Source organism: Gossypium hirsutum, chromosome A11 (assembly GCF_007990345.1).
Source record: "Gossypium hirsutum isolate 1008001.06 chromosome A11, Gossypium_hirsutum_v2.1, whole genome shotgun sequence".
Classification (NCBI taxonomy): domain Eukaryota; kingdom Viridiplantae; phylum Streptophyta; class Magnoliopsida; order Malvales; family Malvaceae; genus Gossypium; species Gossypium hirsutum.
The window spans coordinates 5,957,633-5,979,017 of record NC_053434.1 but is presented as its reverse complement, the minus strand read 5'-3'; the positions used below and the strand labels follow the sequence as shown (position 1 = coordinate 5,979,017).

At 31.9% G+C, this 21,385-nt stretch overlaps 3 protein-coding genes across 4 annotated transcripts; all 3 read right to left on the bottom strand.

The window, feature by feature from the left end:
* Positions 1-1,269: 1,269 nt before the first annotated feature.
* LOC107924568 (V-type proton ATPase subunit D) lies at positions 1,270-3,719 on the bottom strand. Of its 2 annotated transcripts, none has more exons than XM_016855078.2 (2): positions 3,574-3,719; positions 1,270-2,228 (listed from the first exon to the last, which is right to left on the bottom strand). In XM_016855078.2, the coding sequence occupies exon 2, from the start codon at positions 2,215-2,217 to the stop codon at positions 1,432-1,434; it is 786 nt and encodes a 261-aa protein (XP_016710567.1). In that variant the 5' UTR covers positions 2,218-2,228; positions 3,574-3,719; the 3' UTR covers positions 1,270-1,431. The 2 variants fall into 2 exon arrangements, with proteins under 2 accessions (XP_016710567.1, XP_040936709.1); XM_041080775.1 differs by having other exon boundaries at positions 3,554-3,694.
* A 1,940-nt stretch (positions 3,720-5,659) lies between these two features.
* Positions 5,660-10,954, bottom strand: LOC107924402 (citrate synthase 2, peroxisomal). The gene is made up of 13 exons (XM_016854837.2): positions 10,518-10,954; positions 10,209-10,389; positions 9,435-9,520; positions 9,097-9,201; positions 8,324-8,386; positions 8,019-8,128; positions 7,695-7,814; positions 7,533-7,608; positions 7,197-7,270; positions 6,943-7,063; positions 6,516-6,613; positions 6,290-6,413; positions 5,660-6,051 (listed from the first exon to the last, which is right to left on the bottom strand). Exons 1-13 carry the CDS (start codon positions 10,761-10,763, stop codon positions 5,920-5,922), a joined length of 1,536 nt encoding a protein of 511 aa, XP_016710326.2. The 5' UTR covers positions 10,764-10,954; the 3' UTR covers positions 5,660-5,919.
* A 6,311-nt stretch (positions 10,955-17,265) lies between these two features.
* Positions 17,266-21,022, bottom strand: LOC107922716 (hsp70 nucleotide exchange factor FES1). The gene is made up of 8 exons (XM_016852862.2): positions 20,662-21,022; positions 20,488-20,579; positions 19,829-19,979; positions 18,498-18,625; positions 18,259-18,417; positions 17,990-18,175; positions 17,667-17,873; positions 17,266-17,585 (listed from the first exon to the last, which is right to left on the bottom strand). The coding sequence occupies exons 1-8, from the start codon at positions 20,894-20,896 to the stop codon at positions 17,565-17,567; spliced, it is 1,179 nt and encodes a 392-aa protein (XP_016708351.1). The 5' UTR covers positions 20,897-21,022; the 3' UTR covers positions 17,266-17,564.
* Positions 21,023-21,385: the final 363 nt, after the last annotated feature.

Here is a 21,385-nt window from a genome sequence, read left to right as displayed (position 1 = left end):
ACATCCTTCGATTGAAGGGTAGGGGCATGAAGGTATGATAAAAGTGTTGGGTGTGGTGCTAAGCATAGGCAAATGTAACGAGGGTAGGTAGGGGCCTCACACCCCGACCAAATGAAAAAAAATTCAATTCAATTCTCTTATAAATTAATACTTGTACAGTAAAATTGTACTTTGGCCCCAAATATAAAAAAAATCAATTAAATGCACTCAAAAATAAAAAATTATAAATTAATATAATAAAATTATACTTTTTCCCTTAAAAATGACTTTTTTTAATCCCTTAAAAAATGATGAAATAATAGATTAATACATGGTATATATATATTTTGATCTCTCGAAATTTTATAATTAAATTTTGGCCCAACTAAAAAAATTATGAATTCACCCCAATGATAAAGCACATTACATTTCTTAATAAAGAACTCATGTTCGAATCTTGGAGATAACATTGTTGGAAGGAGCAATTATAAACTCACAAAGGGATAATTTCCTTCAATAGAAACATAAAGATACCTTAATTAAATAAAAGGGTAAACTTCGCAAATAATTACCCAACCATCAAAAATTTTCATTTTAGGCACCCAAAATAAAAAATTTGCTATTTAAGCATCCATATTACAATTATAACTAATTAAAAGAAATGACACAACAAAATATTAGGTATATGAATTATTTGTTTATTAGCTTTCCTTTTAATAACTTTAAATGATTTATAAACTTAATAGCTTAAGTTACAAAGACTTTTAAATGATCTTATGGATGATTATGATATTAACTTAATATTTAATTCACTTTATAAATGTATAAATGAATCTAGAGGTGTATTATGATTGTTATAAAAAAAATCAACAATTGCAATATTAGATTCTTTTGAGCTAAAAACAAGGTGATAAATTTTTTTAACAAAACCCAAATTTTCTATATACTGTTGAACCAAACCGCTTTTGGTTTCGGATATTTTGGTTTTTATTTCATATGATTTCGGTTTTGATTTCAAAAGTTAAAAGTTGAATGGGGATTCGATTCAATTTTTGTTCAAAAACCAAACCGAATATCCCTAGGTATACCCGTGGCCTAACCTCGGGATAGAGGTTTCGCATGCATCTTTGGAATCAACTCTCATAATGAACACAAAATGCTCTTAGATGCACACGCAGGCGAACACTGAATGCACACGAGCTACTGTTTTCCAGCAATGGATTTTAAGCCAAAGAATAGGTCCCAAGACTCACCGTTAGGAACACAGCAATAATATCATACATGCATACCTTGGAGCCTCGAAATGGTGTATGTCTGATCATTCACAATAACACAAAATAAGTGGAGTAGAGACATGCATATAACATTTATTCAAAACAACACCTGAAAATAAAGGAATCTCCCACCGTCGAACATACATCAAAATAGAAAAAATACAGACTAACCTCTTCATCAAAAAATAATGTCTTCATCCTTCTCCCTGGCCGCAGATAGCAAATTGTGAGCTGCATTTATTGAAATCCCTTTCTGCAAGGAAATCTTCTCAGCAAATTTATCCTCGACGAACTCCTTTGCGGCAGCTAGCTGTTTCTCTATTTCCCTCTTCTTATAACCTTGGATCTTCTTTAGCCTGAAGAAATCCTCCCTTTCAAGCTCATCCAACTCTCCCTTAATGTAACTGATCGTATTCTCCAACCTTGGCTTCACAACATTCTCTAAAGCATTAACCCTACGATTTGTGGTTTTGATTGCCTCATCGAGTGTTAAGAATGAAGTCTGAAGAGAAGCAAGCTCAACTAGAACCTCGATTGCTTTCACATAAGCAGCACGGCACTGTTGGACCTGTTGTCCACCTCGGGCCAAACCAGTCAAATCATTTTTGGTCTCACCTTCAGTAAAATACTCAAACTTTGGAAGCTTCACTCCAGCAACATTCTCTTGTCGCGATCGGACTTTAAGAGAAGCAGTCTGAACACTTTCAAGCACGACGTGTTTGATGTTCTCACCAGCAACATACTTGGCCTCTGTTAGGGAAAATGAGGAGGTTTTTATAATCTCTCCCATTGACTCTTTCGTAGACACTATCTTCTTAAGAATCTGACGAAATTGTACGGTTAGGGCATCACTCTTCTTCTTGAGAAGTGCGTGACCTCTTGTCGCGCCCACAAGCCGAGCTTTCATGATTCCAAGCATTGTAACAGTTGGAACCACATTCAAGCGCTGGCTTTGGCCGGACATTTTTCAGATATCTGAACCGAGAGAGAGTATAGGTAGGATCAATAAAAAGAAATGACAGAATATTGCTTAGCCTACCATCACAGAGGTAAATAAAACAAACCTCAGTAAAATATCAATCTTAAAGGCACACCAGCAACTTTATCTTAATTTATCAACCCTTTTAAGTGCAAGTTTTATCAAAGAACTTAAATTGCACAAGCAATCTAATGACTGCATCAAATGATCCAATTATAGAACCATGAAGCAATAAATAATAAGTCAAGTCCTATGAACTAATTGTGTGCACCTTTTTTTTAACAAGAATGGCAATGGTTTGCCATCAAAATAAACAGAAGAATGTGCAACATCACGTTATCATAACACCAAATAAATTTATACTAGACAAAAATTTACCATATCCTACAAAGCTAATTTGTCCTAATTTCTTTCCTTTCTGTACAGAAGGGAGTAATTCACCATCAATAGCTAATTTAGCTTTATAATAAGCCTTTCACACATCGATTACAGTCTGTCTTTTCTTTTGCACAATATTAATAGTTTTAACATCCTTTTCTATCTAAAATGCAAATGTAATAGTTAGTTTGTAAGAGTAACTAGATGATATTTGTTTTATGTGAGAGATTACCAATATGTATTCAAAGTATCTACATACAATTTGGAAGAAAAATCTCATATCTAATTGCATGAAACTATTTCCAATTCAAAGCCCATAAAAGTCAATAATAATAATAATAAAGAAGGAAATTTGAGTATCTAGTCCATGCTTATTTCACCGTATCAAGTAACACCCAGCCAGCAACATCAGCTCAGCATCAGACGCAAAAACAATATGAGAACAAACCTAAAGCACTACCAGAAAACTGCGTGATCGCTAGTATCTACGACTCACAATTGACATTCCTACTCAAAAAGGAGTTGAAGGACGTTAGGACTTAAAAAATATCTAAGATCCATGATTAGACAATTGGATGTATGTTTGGGAGCCACGGGACGCTTAGAGAAATCTCTCAAGAAATGCAGTGATTGAGCTCAATTCCAGTAATGTCTCAATTCAGATAAAAAAAATTTAACTTAATAATCAAATCCTCTTGCTTTGAATTGAATTGAATAATGCGATGGAACCAGAATCGAAATTTTCTAATCAAAAACGAAAAATTCCATGTAATCAATAACTACACGACCCAGGTGAAAACGCCAGTGATTAAACATGCAAAATAACAGCCCAAATCAAATTATGAATTAATTATTTTTGTATTAAAAAAAAACGAAACAGAGATCTAAAGACGGGTAAACAATGAAGCAAGAAACTGAAATTCAATGGATAAAGACAGAGAACATTAGAGAGAGCGTCGTCACCGGTAACGGAGCGGAGATTTGCGGCCGACGTTTCCAACTTGGATGAATAAATTTTTCTGTGCGATAATTTTTTTTTATTTTTGATCTCTACGTGTGTGTTGAAAGTGATAGAGGAAGTTGGGTTTTAAATAGGTGGGTCCAACACGACACTGTTTGATTGCTTGGCTTTTTGTCACTTTGTTCATTGGCTGTCCGATCCACTCTATCTCTTCGGATCCACTTTATTTACACTAATAACTAATTAACTATAATTAACTTAACCGTGCAGGGAAGTGGACCCATACATGACCCGACCCGGTTTGTAAAACCTAATTAATTTTATAGCCCATATGATTCTTGTTTAATTTTATATTCCATTATTTCCCTTTTTTCTAAATAAGTATATTTTGAGACGTTTAGCAGAAAAATATTAATTTTTGAATTATTATTTTCGTCATTTATATTTAAATTACATTTTACAAAAAATAATTTTAAAAATTATAAAATTAAATTAAATCAATATAAAATACAAAAAACTATAAATTCACATCTAATATAATGAAATTAAACCAAAATATTAAAGGATCCAAAGTATCAATTTTAATGCCTCATTTGCTACTACAGATTATTTTTAATGTTAAAATATTGTACATAAAATTACTCACAGTCCATTCCTGACCCATAAATAGGAAGATAATATGTTTCAGCACACTTAAACCCACGTCTTATTATATTGACAATGATATTCATAACAATCAAGCTAAGACTCAATCCACTTCAAATATTTATTTATACATGTGAAATTTTAGTTATTTTGACAAATATGGAGAGTTTAGCTTTGACCATCCAAATTCAAGGTCTAACATTTAATAGATGATGTGTGTTCCCTTTTTTAAAGATGGTATTACTAATTATATCTTAATATTTTTAAGGTTAAAATATGTGATAAATCTATTAACTCTTCGTTTTTGTACTTTTATTTTTAAGAATTTAATGCGTCAACTTTATATATTTTAAAGTTCAGATCTAACGATTAAGTACTATTAAAATTATTTGTTAAATTCAAACTCATTACAACAACTTTTTAGTTACATTGTTATCAAGTGTATTTTTATTTCAATATGCCAAACCAACAAATTTAACAAAAAGATTAATAGTGTTAACAATTTGACCTGAACTTTGAAATTTGAGAAGTAAAAAAACTGAATTCCTAATAATAAAAGTAAATTTCAGTTTTGTGAAAAGTATAAAAACTTTTGATATATTTTAAATTATTTTAAATATTTTTCACTAGGAAACTCTCCTTTCATCTCGTTGCTTTCCACTTTATCCTCTCTTACATCGTCCCATACTATAAGAAATTTAACTTTTTTTCATTTAGTGTAAAAAAAATGAAGGTAAACTATATCAATAGTCACTCAATTATAAAAAAATATTTTTATTTTAGGCATCCATGTTACATAATTTGATCATTTTGATCACTCTTGTTAAAATCCAAACAAAAAAAAATGTTAAATAATAATATTATCAGATCAAATGAGGTTATTTCAGTGGAGGAGGATGAAGATGAAGAACTTGAGTCAATGAGTAATGAAGAGTTAAATAAGAAATGTGAAGATTTTATTAGAAACATAAAGAAGGGCTCGCCAACTGATTATGGTTCTATAGCAGAATTTGAAACAAAATATTGTAATAGTACTCTCAAATTTATATTTTGCTTCATTTTCTTTCTCTAAATTTTTAGTGAAATTTTCTGAGATTTTAATGTTCTGGCAATGAAGGATGGGGATGATGAAACAAAACAACCCAAAAGTATAATTTTGAAAATATTACTATTATTTAACAGAAATTTCCATTTCTATCTAGATTTTGATAAGAGTGGCCAAAAGGATCAAATTATATAACATGGTGCCTAAAATTGTAATTTTATTTTATTTAAACACCTAAAATGAAATTTTGTAATAGTTGAGTAACTCTCAAAAATTTATTTAATGAGAATGCTTTAATGAAATTAAAATTGTTATATATTAAATAAATTTGATTAATAATGAATATGTAGCGATAAATTTTAACTAATTAAAATGCATCCTTCCAATCTATTGACAAATTACAAGAAGAACAAATTTGTTAATCATTCCCAAACTCCCCACAGCAAGTATTTAATGGTCTAGATGTAACAAGACATGGATCCCATCAACAATAGGTCCAACAAGATAAGAGGCAAATTGCATTATGTCTGCTCAAAAGCATACAGTTTTCAAGCAGAAAGCTATTGACAAGGGTAGTAAATTTATTTTCGCAGAGACACATAGATAGGCCGTTTTCCATTTTATTTCACTTGGTGATGTTATAATATAACAATAAAGCCTAAACCCCAGAACCAGCCAGTCGTCGTCTCGAGGCATTTGATATGGATACTTGAGTAAGCTTGTCTGCATCATTCAACGCCATGCGCTCCTTGAGTGGCATATAATGCCGTAGCCATACACCAGTATAAACCTGAAATTTTAAATGGAATGAGAGAGATCCCAGATATGGCAGGCTAGTAACTTTAAAAGTGCAAACTTCATAATTCCTGTCACTTTCAAGTCAAAGTTGGTAGGGATTTTCCCAACCAAGAATATGGAATCACACTACACTAGAAGAAAATAACATGTTGCTTATTTCGGTTCCACAGTCATGATCATAAGTCATAATTATAATAATATAGGTTTTGAGTCCTGAAGTATTGACTGACCTGTTGGGGTCTTATTATCTTTGTATCAGGATCATCTAGAGACTCGCGCCAGTGTGCCAAGTACCCAGCCATTCGAGGGATTGCAAATAACACAGTGAAGAACTCTGGTGGAAATCCCATGGCCCTATTGAATAAAACCTCAATTGTCACTGGTCCAACATCTAAAATATATCTTATACATTCGTCTAGTTTCTCAAAGTGAGCAGAGAAATTAATCTTATCTTACCGGTATATTAACCCAGAATAGAAATCAACATTTGGATAAAGCTTCCTCTTAATAAAATATTCGTCAGATAATGCGGCCTTCTCCAAACTAATAGCTACCTGCGGAAGGGGAAAATGATAGAAGGCAAGAGAAAAGCATATTAAAACATTTACAGTAAACAAAGAAATCATAGACAATATTAGAAATGTCAACTACAAAGTACTAATGAATCCCTGTTTGGAAAACATAATACTATTTACAGAATCTGCCACCAAATATGAAGCCAACATGACTGAACTCTCAGTCCATGCGTTATTATACCTTGATCAGCTTACATACCATGGAAACATTCAAGTTTAATCATGACGTACTTAAAACAGATTAGGTGTGGGAAAAGGTTAGTTGCTTTATGTAAAAGAAAATAATTCGGAGGGTTGTCGATACACACCTCAATAAGTGGATCCCGGCCAACAATAGAAAAAACTTCCTCTGCCAATTTCTTTATCACCTTTGCCCTTGGATCATAGTTTTTGTATACACGGTGGCCAAAACCAGACATTTTCCGCTTCCTGAAGAAATGAATATAAAGCGGAAGAAATGAATATATATGCAAAAATTAATAAAACAATCACAAGAAAATATAGCACTGCATGTCGAACCTTTAGCTTGAACTAACAGCAAAATTATATATGCAATATTCACCTGTTTTTGACACCTTCAATGAATTCTGGAATGTTCTCTACTGTTCCAATCTCGCCAAGCATCTTGAGCACAGCCTATAACAACCAAGAGAAAGAAAACCAAAAATAAGGTCAGGCACTGCTGTCACAAAACCAAAAATAAGGTCAGGCATTGCTGTCACAAACAGCTTATGACAAAAAGAAGCTTGATATGCTCAAGTGGATAATATACAGCTGAAGTGCAATTATATAGTCTGAACAAGCATATTGTAACACCATTCCTTTGGAAATTGAATTTCAGAAAATTACTGATAGGCATTGCATTATTATGAAACAGAAAATATTTGGTTCTGCATACCTCGTTGGCTCCACCATGAAGAGGACCATATAGTGCTCCAACAGCTCCAGCTAAAGCAGTGTATACATCAACTCCACTACAGATGCAGATACACTCATATTTCATATATAGATTGTTTTTTGTTGCTCTAACACAGTAGGACAATAACATTAATAGACATACCCTGATGCAAGATGCCGGGCAGCAGCTGTGGAACAGTTCATTTCATGTTCTGCATGTAGTATGAAAAGAATGTCCAGCACTCGAGCTAACCGAGGGTTGGGCTTATAAGACCGGTTGCCCCTGAAAGTTAATAAAATGGACGCATTACCTAGGAAAAGGTAGGCCTAAATCTTGCCTCCTAGATGAGGCTGATAAATTTAAATAGCATTAAGACTAAGTTTGATGGAAAGAAAATCTGGCAGCCAGAAGATAATAAGTTACTACTATTTAAGTAATTGAAGATGTAGCCATTAATGAGAGAATTGAAAATGCCAAAGAACATACATTGAATCTAGCATATAGAGAAAGTTCTCAGCATAAGAAAGGGTGCTGGAAGGGAGAACCGGAGGCCTTCCTGCCATCCTCAAATAAGCTGCAGCAGCAATGGTTGGTGCCTGAAAAAAGAAAGATGTTTTATACTGATCTCACAACAGAATGAGAAAAAAATGGTGTGGCAAACCCAAATCCGTAGGACAAGATGAAAGTAACAAGTTCATGCACCAGAGTTAAAGATACGCCCTAGTGAATAGAAGCAACTGCTTTAGAGTAGAAAAGACACAAAGAGGGAAAAGGGAATTAAATGCACAAACCTTTCCAATAATGCGAGCTATTTGCTTGTCTCTCACTTGTTTCGACTTATAAATTTCTTGGCCCTGCATTAATAGTAGATCTAAAAACCTGATAAACTCAGAGAGTAAAATAATTCCAGAAAGGCTTTTAAATCATAATTTGAGAGCACAAAGGTTTTTAAATTATTAATTAAGAACACAGCAGAACAGTAGAAGTTCATGTCTTCAAGATGCTTCACAATAGTAAAACTGAAAATAGCTTAAGCCAAAGTAAGTATTTCGCTATAGGAGATATCCTTGCAATCTTTCTCTAACAAAAAGTGCACGAGGTTATTGCAAGTTATCCAAGTTTTAGTGCTTCCACAATTCCTTCTGATAAATCGTGCTCTAATGTTGGTCTCGACAAAGCTAAAGTTACTTTTGCCTTCAATAAAGACATTCTGTCAGTGCACTTTCTTATATCGCATGGATCAGGATAAGACTCCCAAGTTGACATTTTGCAAAAGGTTACCTCATAGAATAAATAGTGACTTTTAAAATTTGGAAAATAGTCCCTCAAGACAACTTAAAAAGGTAAAATGCAATATCCAATATCTTAAAACAATTTGATCTTAGAGTCTTTACAATTCCAAAACTAATAGGCCCACTTGTCCAATAATGACTTTTCTCCAGTTTTCTGCTTCCTATGTGCTCTTATAAAACCCATACCCACGATCGAACAAAATGCCATACCAACACAACGTCAACTTAAAATCTTCATAAAGCATTTATACAAACTTAAACCATCAACTTACTCTAAGAGCAGGATTGGCATCAGGGTGAAAAACAGAAAGAGCACTCATTGCACTGACAAGTATACCCATTGGATGAGCATCATGAGGCATTGATTGTATAATGTCCTACAAAAACAGAGAAAACATGATACAAGTAAAATAACTTTTGTTGAACTAGAAGGAACAGACCCAATTAATAGTATTGCTGAAAAAGTATCAAAACTTTGGCCCTTATACCAAAGAAATTAAAGAACTTAGAAAAGCAAAGAATCATTTTTATTATAAACATCATGTACATTACAACATCACAAGGTGAGAGACTAGAAGCGGTTTATTTTCTAGATGAAAGAAAAGCATACCAGAATCCCTTGCGGCACAGCTGAATGCTGGCTAACAGCAAATTCCCAGTCTGCTAACTGACTTTCAGAAGGCAAATTCCCATACACTGAAAATGTGGAAGCAAATTATATCAACACATGACCAAATATACAAGTAAATGCATGATTGCTATCGAAGACGAAACTATAAACCTTCATTGCTCCTGTATAATTTGATAAAAGCATTGTTGAAAGATTGTTTGCAATTGGTTTTTTTAAGTTAAGAGGTCATGTCTGTCAAATTAGTGATCGGAGAAATCAGCAACTATTATTTATCCTCAAACAGTCAGTCAGGGAATTATTAATAATTTTTTTTTTTTTAAAAATGTCTTGCTTTAGATACAGATCAACAAACTAGCATAAGTTTCAGCTTAAAAGTAACAACTAATTATTTACACTGGAATAGGGAGTCCAACTCCCTCTATCATTGCCATAACGTCCTTCTTTTTACCCCATCTACCATTCATTAAAGCTTCTTCTTTTTCTCACTTTTATCTCCCCTAATCTTCAACTGATCTTCAATACACACCATGTCATATGATCTACATAGTACATACAATCTCCACATACATCGATTTTACATGAACCTCAATAATTGATCGATTTTACATGAACCTCAATAATTGATTACTTTAACCCATTAAAGATTTCAATCGATTTTGTCGGTCTGAAGTATGTTTCACAAATAATTAATCAATTTCCACAAACGATCATAGTTTGGATAAACAACGGGTGTTTGTAATTTTATAAGCTTACTTAAGAGGTATGCCACTTCCAAGAAAGTGGAACTCTCAGCCAGTTCTTCAATTGGATACCCTCTGTATCTAAGAATCCCTTCATCACCGTCTATATAAGAAATCGACGACCGAACCGGAGCTGTATTCAAGTAACCCGGATCATAAACTTTAAGCCCCTTATCATCTTTCCCTGTTGTTATCTGCAATTAAAATCCAGCTTAAAATTAAAATTATATCACCTAAAACTCAAAATCAGTTTTTTTTTAATACAAATTAAAACAAACTACTAAAATTTTGATTGAACTTCGAAATATTTTTAAAAAAAAACCTTTTTTAAATCGGTAGCTCTGATAGTGCCTTCGCTGGAGACAGGGACCTGGTACTTCTTCCCGGTTCGCTCGTCGATGATGGTTAATGAAAGGCCAACAGAGCCACCGTTCTGAGCCGACACGCACCATGGCTCGAGGACAGAAGAATTGAGGTTGTTGGAGGAGCAATCAGGAGCTGCTAAATGAGCTGCAAGCACAGCTAACCGTGCCTGCACTTGTGAGAATGGCTCTTCACTTGATGACATCTTTTAAACTAAGGGGGGAAAAACAAACTTAAAAGGAAATCTGTAAAGGAGAACGACGAAGAATAATATATTGAGATCTTAATTTTTGGAGACAACCCTTTTTTTTTTTTTTTGGTCGGTTTGGAGCTTTTCTTTCGGTTTAAGAATTTTGATAATTGGTGGAGTTGTGGTTATATATAGGAATACCAATTCTTTTGGGTTTTTTCTTCCGATAAATGTTAAAATTATATATGAAATTCAACCCTATGTTTAAAGTCTTCACTGTCCAACTGTGGTTTACCTTCAAGTTACTTTAATTGTATAATTTTGATATTTCTCAACTTTTTTTCCTTTTCCTATTATTTGCGATACATCCTTTAAAAGTTTGTTTTCCGACTTTGAGCCTCTTATGATCTTTTTCTTTCAATCGGTTCACACTGCAAAATCACATTCTGCACAAGATATCTAAAAAAAAATTAGGGTAATTTATAAATTTAGTCATTTATATATATTTTCAATTATGTTTTAATCATTAAATTTTAAATTACTACAATATAGTCATTGTTATTATCATTAGCTGCAGTTGACGGTGTAACGTAAGCTAACATGACATATTATATTATCATTTTAAATCAAATTACATAATTAATCTTTTTTTCTTTTTGAGCGGTTTAAATTTTTTCTTACTTCCTGTTTCTTTCCCTTTTTTTATTCCTTTAATTTGCTTCTCCTATTCTCCCCCCCCCCCAACTTTTCTCTTCTCCCTTCCCTCAATGATTATATTTTTAAAAAGTAAATGGAATTTTAAGGTAAATAAATAAAAGAAAGAGAATGAAATTTTAAATAAAAAAATAGAATTTATAAATGAATTAATTCTTTAATGGTGTTTTTTAACTTTTGATCATTTTAAACCTAACATAGAAAAAACATAAAATACTATTTTTTTTCTAATTTTATATAACATAATTTACTAATTAACAACAAATATATATATATGAACATATAGGTAGGTTCATTTTTAATATTTTTGAGACCCTAAGCAACAATAAAATAAGATTTTAGGTTCCTTAGAAAAAAAAATTAAGTGCTTAAAAGTTGGTAAAAAAAATTTTGAGCACTTAAAAGTTGAATTTTTTTTTTTACTTTTAAAAGTTAAAAGAAAAATTAAGCCTCTTAAAAACTAAAAAACAATATTTTTAACCCTTTTAACCTTGGCCCCGAGCCTGGCTTACATATAGATTAATAAGTATAATTATGATAATGATATACAAATTACCAAATCTTCTCATCTTTGAGAACTCATCATGCAGATGGTATCTCCGCCACAAACTTCTTTTCCCGTTGCTTCAAGAATATTAAGTCAATTTTACCATCCATCATGGGTAAAGAAACTATAAAGCAAAACCTTCAGAAAGCTACGGAACATCTGTTGATCTAGTTGTGATGGAGCAGTGAAAATGAAGTTAGTAGAATCTTGAACTCTAAATTCGAATTCTAAATCTTAAATTTAGGATTTAAGGTTTTAAATTTTAAGTTTAAGATTTGGAATTCGAGTTCAAAGTTTAGATTAAAAAAAATACTAAAATTATGTATGAATAACATGAAAAATTTTATTAAAATATCATTAAATAATTAAAAAAATATATACAAAATGGCATAATGCCAATGTTGATTACAATATTTTTATATTACACACAACATTACAGTCTTGAGATGATAAATAAATCCCCTATGTGATTTCAACATGTGTCCTTGGATGAAAATAAAGCGCCACTTGGCAGATGATAGTAGGGTGTGACGATAGTTTTGTGGGATAGGAGAGTAGGGGTTGAATTGAATAGTTCCTTGAAATTCTCAATACAAATGTGTTGTCATTATTTGTTGTGGATGTCTCACGCTTTTTTGTTTAAAGTACCAAGAATTTTGCTACATTCACTATATGAATTTTATTTATTTAATAATGTGACTAAATTATTCCTTTATTTAATAATTATTTTGTTTAAATACGTAATAGTTTCCTATTCTTCGGATATTTAAAATTTAATCATTTTTTTATATTCAATAATTTAATTTAACTTTTTAAAATTTAAAATTATGGTCTAATGGTAATTGTTTGGAATAAATAAATACTCATTTTGGCTAAAGAAAAAAGATAATATTGTAATAAACTTGAATTTAACATAAATTTTTTAATAAGATTAATTATCAAACTAAATTTTAAATGATTGAAAAGTACAATTACTTATTGAATATGTCAAAAAATATAAAAATGTATATTTTGATAATTGATTTTTTTTTGAATTACGAGAGGAGGATAAAGCCTCGATAACAACGTGATTAGCGTTACTCAAACTCAAGCTACAACTCAGATGATAAATATCTTAATCATCGTACCAACACGAATTTCGGTAATTGAATTTTTACAAATCTAAGTTGCAATATCATTAATGTGCTTTATTTATTAATGTGATAACTTTTTAATTTCATTTATAAATTTATAAAAATTTAGTTAATGTATTAAATATTTATTTTTTTAAGTTAAAAAGTAGAACATTATTCTATTTAATTAAGGGTCTGTTTGATAAAGTGTTAAAAATTTGAATCAATTAAAAATAAACATTTTCAACAATTTAAATTTTAAATAACCTATAATATAAAGAAAAATACTAGATAGATTTTTTTTACAAAAAAAAATATAAAAATGGATAAGTAAATAGGGATCTATTTATCTCTTAATAGCGAATAAATTTAATTATTTGATTTTATTTCACTTTATTTAAGATTATATTCTTTTTTTTATCTATTGATAATTGTGTCATTGCACTTGGGCTGTGAAGGCTCCTAACCATATGGATTGTTCAACATGCTCATCAATCCTTGACCTTGAGATGTGAATCATCCAAGGCATATTAGCATGCGTACTTCTGCTGTTCGACCTGGGGTTTGAAACCAAACTTCTCCTCAAGAGGATAAATAGGGTGCTCTCTATTAACTTGTGGGATATGGGCAATTTAAAGGGGATCACCGGGACTCCTCTTTTTTCGATAATCCATACATTCCTTATCAGTGTATGAGAAAATTTGTTAAAATGTAAGTAAATACTTACAAAACTATTAACTAGGTTAAAATTTGATGACACTGAATTAATTTTTTATTGAAAAACGACTATGATATTTACAAAGCTTACATTTACTAACACACAACAAAACCCTAACACTCGAATTTTTGTTGAATTAAAAAGATCCATACTTGAATCAATCATGGGTTTTGTTTTTCTTAAGAGAACTTGAAGAAGGTGTGTGCTCATGAGTCAAGAGACAGTAAATGTGTAAAGAATCACGTTTCTTTCTTTCTTTTGCTTATCTTCATTGGAATTTTTGAAAATCAAACTCATAAAATAGGCCTAGAAAGAACGTGTGAAGTTGAATCATGGAGCTCCTCCATTTTTAGACTTGGTATCTAAACCACGAGGGTCTAGGTGGTTATTGCAAGATTCATTTAAAAAAAAAGAAAAAGAAGAAGATAAATTTATGGAGCAGAAAACATTCAGGTACGTTTGGTTCACTATAATGGAATAATGTTGTAATTGAATAGAGTTGTAATAGAATAAAACTATAACCAATAATTCAATTGTTTGGTTGAATGGAATAGATGTTGTAATAGTATAAGAAAAAGAGTTAAATGACCAAAATACCCTTAGCAGAATTTTTTTAGGTAAATGATTATTCTTATTGTTATTAAATTTTAATAAAATTATTGTTAAATATATTTTAATAAAAATAAATAATTTAGTCATATTTTAGCATAATTATTATTAAATATAATTTAATAATATTCTTAATATAATTATTATTATATGAATTAAAAATCATAATATATAATATTATAAAAAATAATATATAACATACTTTATTTTTTTAAACTGCAATTCATATTGAATTTGTTAAAATATCATTAGTGAAACAAATAATTTAATTATTCTACAATAAAAAATAAAATATTAGAAGTGATAAATAGCTTGAGAATTATATTTCAAATCCAAACATAATATTCATATATTAACAAAAAGTTACATGATTTTATTAGCTTATATGTCATAACCATATGTTAAATTTTACAACGTCAAAAAATTACAACATTGTAATGACATTATATCATGTCATTATACCATCCAGATATTACAAACACAAAAAGTTACCAAAATATCATCAACACAATCATGATTTTTAATGGTCAAGAATAAATCTTCTGATCCATTCCAATCACACAAAAAAAGGTAAATTAAAGAAAATGAGCACTTGTATTTGATGGTGAAGGAAGCAGTAACAAAAAGAGGCAGAAAATTTTTGTGGGTAAGAAAAAATGGCAGAGAGGAAAATGAAAGGAACAGTGGAAGTGAGAAATGTTTACTTGAAGGATGCTGGATGAAGGGGAGGAGTGCCGGAATGAAGGAAGTAAGGAATGACTATCGTTTGAATGTTTTTGAGGTGAGAATTTGGTGAGGGTAAGATAAGGTTCTTCAAGCATTGAATTAGTAATCGGTAGAGAGGGGAGGAAATAGAAATCACCAAATTTTTCTGTATAAGCCCGAAATAGCATACACCCATAATAGGATATTCCATTGAACCAAACAGCTGTTTGTGCGGACCTGCAAAATAGACTTGTAATAGATTTGTTATGCGATTACATTGAATCAAACATCCCCTCATTATTTTTGACCCAGAAGATGGAATTTGGGATTTTTTTTTAATTTTAGTTAAAAATAAAACTCTGATATAATTATCTTTAGTTCCTTGAAAGTTCAAATTGTCGTATAAAAGAAGTGATGTACTCAATCGTATCCTGCATGTCATGTTAATGAATTTTTCACTATTTTTGAATGCCGAATAAGTGAAATTTTCAATACAAAAAATGTAAGCAATCCAAATGCTTAAATAAACCCTGTAAGAGATTCAAAAACCTTATAGGTCCTTATTTGAATATTTAACCTTATTTTTTTAACAGTTATTGAATTTTTTTTAGATAATATACATTTTTTTAGTAAAAAATTACAGCATAAAGCAAAACATCAATCAATTAAACCCAATATTGACTGAACTATTATAGCTAACAGTAAACTGTTTACTGTATCTAGGGGAATATTTTATACTTACAAACTTAAAACAAAACTCCAGCAGTAGAATATTTAGCCATATGATCATTATGAATTATTAAAATATAATGAATCCTTATTCTCTGACTCTATTTTAAAATTTAATGCAACAAATATAACTCTACCATACTTCTATTGTCTCCCCCACCAGTTAAAAGTAATTTCATCAATAATATATTATCACATTCAACCTCCTCGAATAGTATACAGAAAATCGTTATTTTAATAAATTGTGCTTGTGTGTTGTCACACGCAAAGGTTCCGTCGAAGCAAGCACTATTCCTTTGGGTTTACTTTTTAGTTGATAAAAAATTAAGATGGGCAACTTCGCAAGCTTGATCTTAAATCATCCTCAATTCTTTTAAGGGATTTTGACTACAACTTTAAGTCTGCATAAACATATCGTAAGGATATATTTATATTAATAATATATAATGTATGAATTAAATGGTAATATATCATTAAAAATAAAAACATTTTAAGTTTTTCTCTTAAATAAAATTCTTTACGTTAATTACATCAATAATTCCTAAATTCTGTTTAAAATTATTAAATTTCTAAATGTTATAAAATTATTATAAAATAATAACCTAACCATTCCTCTATTTTTTCCATGTGAATAAGTTGTCTTCTCTTCTCTAAATCAGCTTACAAAGAAGCCTTTCTACCGACCCACTCGTAAGTCCTAAAGGATCCTAGTTGTTTTTGTTGCCGCGCCGCTAGCCTTGCCGTCGGTGGCCTTCTCGGGTCAATAATGCCATCAAACAGTTCCTTGTACTGTCTCCTTTCTATATCCCCAGTTGGAATTTCGCAAAATGCCCCTCAAAAATCAGTGTCTCGATTTTGTTTTCGACACTTTATGGCTCTTACCTCTTCATTAGTCGTTGAATAGACTTGAGATTTCGACGGATGTTTTTTCCATTTAAATCTCCCAAAGATTCATTGGAGGCCCCAATTTCGAAATGACCAAAAATGGGTCTTACTCTTTCTTTTTCCTTTTTTTTTTCTTTTCCTGATTTCTCTCCTCTTTCCTTTACAGATTTTTTATGGATTTGTTTGTTGTTGCCTTGGTGGGTCCATGGGTTCAGTGAGAACAATGGTTGGATTATGTTGAGACTCAAAGGTGCTGAATTGAGGGGTGTAATGGTGTTTGTCAGTGATAGAAGACAGGTAAAGGGTGACGGTGAAGGGTTAGTGCAGAATTTTTGAGCGAAAATATGTGACATTTAACATACCCGATCCGGTTAGGAAAAAAATTGGGTCCGATACATGATACAAGGCATTGCAAAGTTGAATTGAAATTTCTTATATGAAAGGAAAGGAATCAAAGTATAATAAAGTAAATCACAGACCTAATAGAAAACTTTGAGATGAGTTTAACATCAATTTTGAATTTAATCATTTGACAACTTCTATCCCCTACCTTTATCCAAAAAAAGTGTAGTAATATAAACTTCTATTGTTACATTTTAATCCTGGAACCTGCTCTCTTTTTTTTCTTTTTCAATCCAACCTATCAGTTTCGCTTTCCCAATCAGCAGGAATTTCATTTCTCTGCCAAATATTTTTACCATACAAAAGGGTAAGCAAGGGCTGCAACAAAACTAGCTCATCTTTCTACCTGCTCCTGCTCCACTCTGTTTTCAAATGATTATGAACCATCCTGCCTTCTATGTTGGCACCGTTCTTACCTGTTAAGATAATAAACCTCCTTAGCTAAAATCCACCAGCTTAAATAAAAGATCCAATGGAGTTTCTGACTGATATCTTACATTTCCCAACTTGGCCTGGAAACTGAGTTCCACTTCCTTGCGAAGGCTTTCAACGTCTGTAACATATTCTCTGTGATCTTCGTCCAACATCAAATCCTCCAGTTGCTTCTTCATCCTCTCCAAAGCATCATCCAATCTACAAAACTCCTTGAAAACCATTGCTTCCGTTGTTCTAAGTTGCAGCAGGTTCTTAATTGCAACAAGCGCCTGTAAACTCAAAGAAAAACGCAGTATGAATCAATGAAAAGAAATACCCACCATCGCATCAATAGTTGTTCATTCATATAGGACACAAAAACATGAAAATGAGGCTAAACAACTACCTTCTCCTGGAGATCAAGGTCACTTGATGCAGTTAAATCAACCACAGACTTCAAGAAGAATTGATTGCTGAAAAATGGCATCTCAGCTTTATCTATATTTTCTAACTGGCACTCAGCCAGATCACCAACTAGAAATACAGCCTTCCTGCGTAACCTAACATCCATGCTCGTACTGCTCAGTATGTCCTACAGATGGGAATGGTTGTCAATTGCAAATTGCAGGGATGCATAAAACAAGAGCAAATGCTAAATTCAATCTTATAGATCACCTGAAGCATCTTGTCTCCTGCCTCCGCAAAGAACAATTGCTGACCAGCCACATTGTTTCGGATCAAGGCTGAAACAGCATAAAATGCTTTAGTGGCTTCATCTGCGGAACTAGAATTCACAAGTTTCATTAATGTTGCCAATGCCCCAAGTTCCAGGACCTAAGAGTTAAGACAGGAAATTTTTTGCAAGTTAGTTGATGTCGAATATACCTAGCTCATACAAAGGGAAGATGATGTACCTGCTTCTGTACATATGGATTATTTTGACTTGCTTTCCCAAGTATCCATGCAGAAAATTTCCTTACATCTGAGTCAGGGTGATCGAGCTCCCGAATAATCACACCAAGCCCACCAAGTTTACACATATCTGATGGCAAAACCTTAACAACGTGAGCCACATCTCTTTAAGCATAAAAATAGAAGCCTCGAAGAAATATCGAAGATAGCGAGGATGAAGCCATTATGAGTAAATCAGGGGTGAAATACAGGTAGGGGTTACAAAGCCATAAAAATTATTGAACAAACCACAAATCTCAGCATCTCATAATCTCAAATATCCATCATGCAAAAGACACTAGAAACGGAAACAGCTTAGTATTTAATTACTTATAACTACACCCAAAACCCTAATAAGCCTAGAATCTTATCATGGAAAAGAAATAAAATACAAAACTAACATAAATACACTAAATAACACAAAATAGTGTAATATATGTAAAGCTTACAATCTAACCCCCAACATATAAAACAAAGTCCAAGATTACTCAATCTCTTAACTGGCATATTTTCATTCTCCCTTAGTTGGGGAAAACTCAAATCTCAAATTCTGAAAATTTTAAGCAAAGAAATTTCCAGCACGATCCATGAATAGGACTGAATAACTTCACAAGTGGCACAAACAGATTCTACAACGCAACTTATACCTCATTCAAAGCTTCTTTTTTATTTTTTGGAAGAAAAATTTACAAAGCTTTTGAGAGACATAGGTAGCCGCATTACAGTGGCCTAGTATCTATTAGTGGCTCTAAAACTATAAACCCTAGCATTCTTTTCCAACGTCAATTTAGATCAATTAACCACTACTGTGGTCTCAATCGATATTTGTGCCTGTGTGTGTTTTACTTTTTAGACTACCATACTGTATCAAAATTTCACAACAAATGACCAAACAAATAAAATCTAAAGTAGTAATTAAAATTAGATAAAGCTCAATAATTTTCTGGTATTAGCCATGTGAAGGCCACATCACAATTCTTGAGAGAATACAGTAAATATTAGACATTCTCTTAGAGAAAGGGGTTAAATCTTACTGACAGAAGTTAGAATAATTAAATTTCAGGTTCAGTTAATAACAATAAAGTGAGATAAATAAACTGGGGAAAACATTCATACCAAGATAAAATCTACATCATTTAACATTCTAGAATTTTGCAGGCAAATAGATACTCATGGCAATAATTCAGGTATTCAGAGCTAAACAGATGTTATGGAAATAATTTGAAAAGGATGGGATAGATATCAATTCTTCAAGCTGCTAAGGAAACCAGCTATGGACCAAATCACCGCTTACCATTTGCATTATCGATTGGCTCAACAAGTATCAAAAGCTCCTGCAAAGCACGGTGGCGATCCTCCAAAGACAAAGATGAATTGCTCAAGTCATCTAGTGCAATTTGCATCAACTGTGCATCTGATGGCATTTTAAACTTTTCCATCAGTTCCTGTGCAACAAAATGCATGGATCATTATGTCAGATATCACAAAAAAGCAAAATAAATGTATAAACTTCAAGCAACTGCAATAAAAATTAGAGAGAAGGTTGGCAAAGCTATTGCTGGTTTGTAGAAAGGAACGCATTGTCATTCGTTGCACGTATTAATATGTATCACTAACACACCGTTTATTTAACTTTCACTCTGTTTATCTTTTCTGGAAATAAAGATTATGAAACGAAAATTTGGACATATAATAAAAGACAATGTCCTTTAATATCCATATATGTTTTCATATAGAAATCTTATTATAGAATATAGATTACAGATGCAATAACATCAGGCGAGAATAGCAGTTTAACACATTTATACAAAGATCACCCGCCCTGTACTGACTTGAAATATAGTCCCAATAACTAAATGACATTGTTGACTCAGTTGATTCCTTTCAAATCATCACATTATGATAAATAAATTAGCAATAGAGATTTTAAAATTGAGAAATAAGATAAAGGACCTTTATTTCCAACTGACGCTGCCTAAGCTCCGATGGAGAAAGACGTTGAACATCTTGCGCAGATTCCTTGAGTTTAGCCGGATCAGAATGACCTGATTCATAGAATAAGATTGGAATAACGAATTTTTCCTCTGATAGTTAAAATGCTAGAAATATGGAGAAAAATCACCAAACCTATCGCCCACTGCAACATCCCTTCGAGGGAAGAAAATCCACCGTCAACGTCATCGGCGGCGGCGGTGGAGTCATCAGCGTGTCCAGCCTTGTGCACCAGATCCCCTTCCTCTTTGGCGGTGGACCAAATCAACCCTGCCGAAGATGACTTATTTTCGCGCTCAACCGAAGTCGTCACTATCTCCGTTGCCATAAATAACAATAATAATGATATTAAAGCTGGAAACCGTTCCATATCAATCCTGAACCCTAATTTCGTCACTACAGAAAATTTGATTTTCCCACTTGCAAACTACTCTGCTCCTTCTAGGGCTGAGCTGAAGCTTCAATGTTTTATTTTACTATTATCCTTTTCTAGAAAACCGTAAGACTCCGCTAGACCGAACATATAACATTTCCAGAGAGGTGGATGATGTTACAGGGCCAATAGAAATTGGCCATGTCAGCAAAAACATGTAAGCATATACTTTAATTTTAATAATTAATAACGTAAAATAAATGGGAAAACAAAGTTTATTGCAATATTATATGATTTTATTTTATTAAATTACTTTTTTAGTTAATATTATTTTGCTAATATGCTAAAGTATTTTTATATATTTTCGTAAATAGGATAATACTTTTATATATTACTAGAAATTTTATCACATAAATAAAACTATCTATTTAAAATATATATATGCATTTAAAAATAGCATACAATAAATAATAAAATGTATGATAG

Excerpts from the sequence above, each read along its gene's own strand:
- LOC107924402 (XM_016854837.2), bottom strand. The coding sequence starts at position 10,763 with ATGTCATCAAGTGAAGAGCCATTCTCACAAGTGCAGGCACGGTTAGCT. Across the intron at positions 7,271-7,532 it reads TTCATGGTGGAGCCAACGAG|GCTGTGCTCAAGATGCTTGG; the intron begins GTATGCAGAACC and ends TGGTTGTTATAG. Across the intron at positions 6,614-6,942 it reads GCCGGGATCCACTTATTGAG|GTAGCTATTAGTTTGGAGAA; the intron begins GTGTGTATCGAC and ends CCCCTTCCGCAG.
- LOC107924568 (XM_016855078.2), bottom strand. The coding sequence starts at position 2,217 with ATGTCCGGCCAAAGCCAGCGCTTGAATGTGGTTCCAACTGTTACAATG.
- LOC107922716 (XM_016852862.2), bottom strand. The coding sequence starts at position 20,896 with ATGGAACGGTTTCCAGCTTTAATATCATTATTATTGTTATTTATGGCA. Across the intron at positions 19,980-20,487 it reads AGCGTCAGTTGGAAATAAAG|GAACTGATGGAAAAGTTTAA; the intron begins GTCCTTTATCTT and ends TTTGTTGCACAG. Across the intron at positions 17,874-17,989 it reads ACCTTGATCTCCAGGAGAAG|GCGCTTGTTGCAATTAAGAA; the intron begins GTAGTTGTTTAG and ends TTGAGTTTACAG.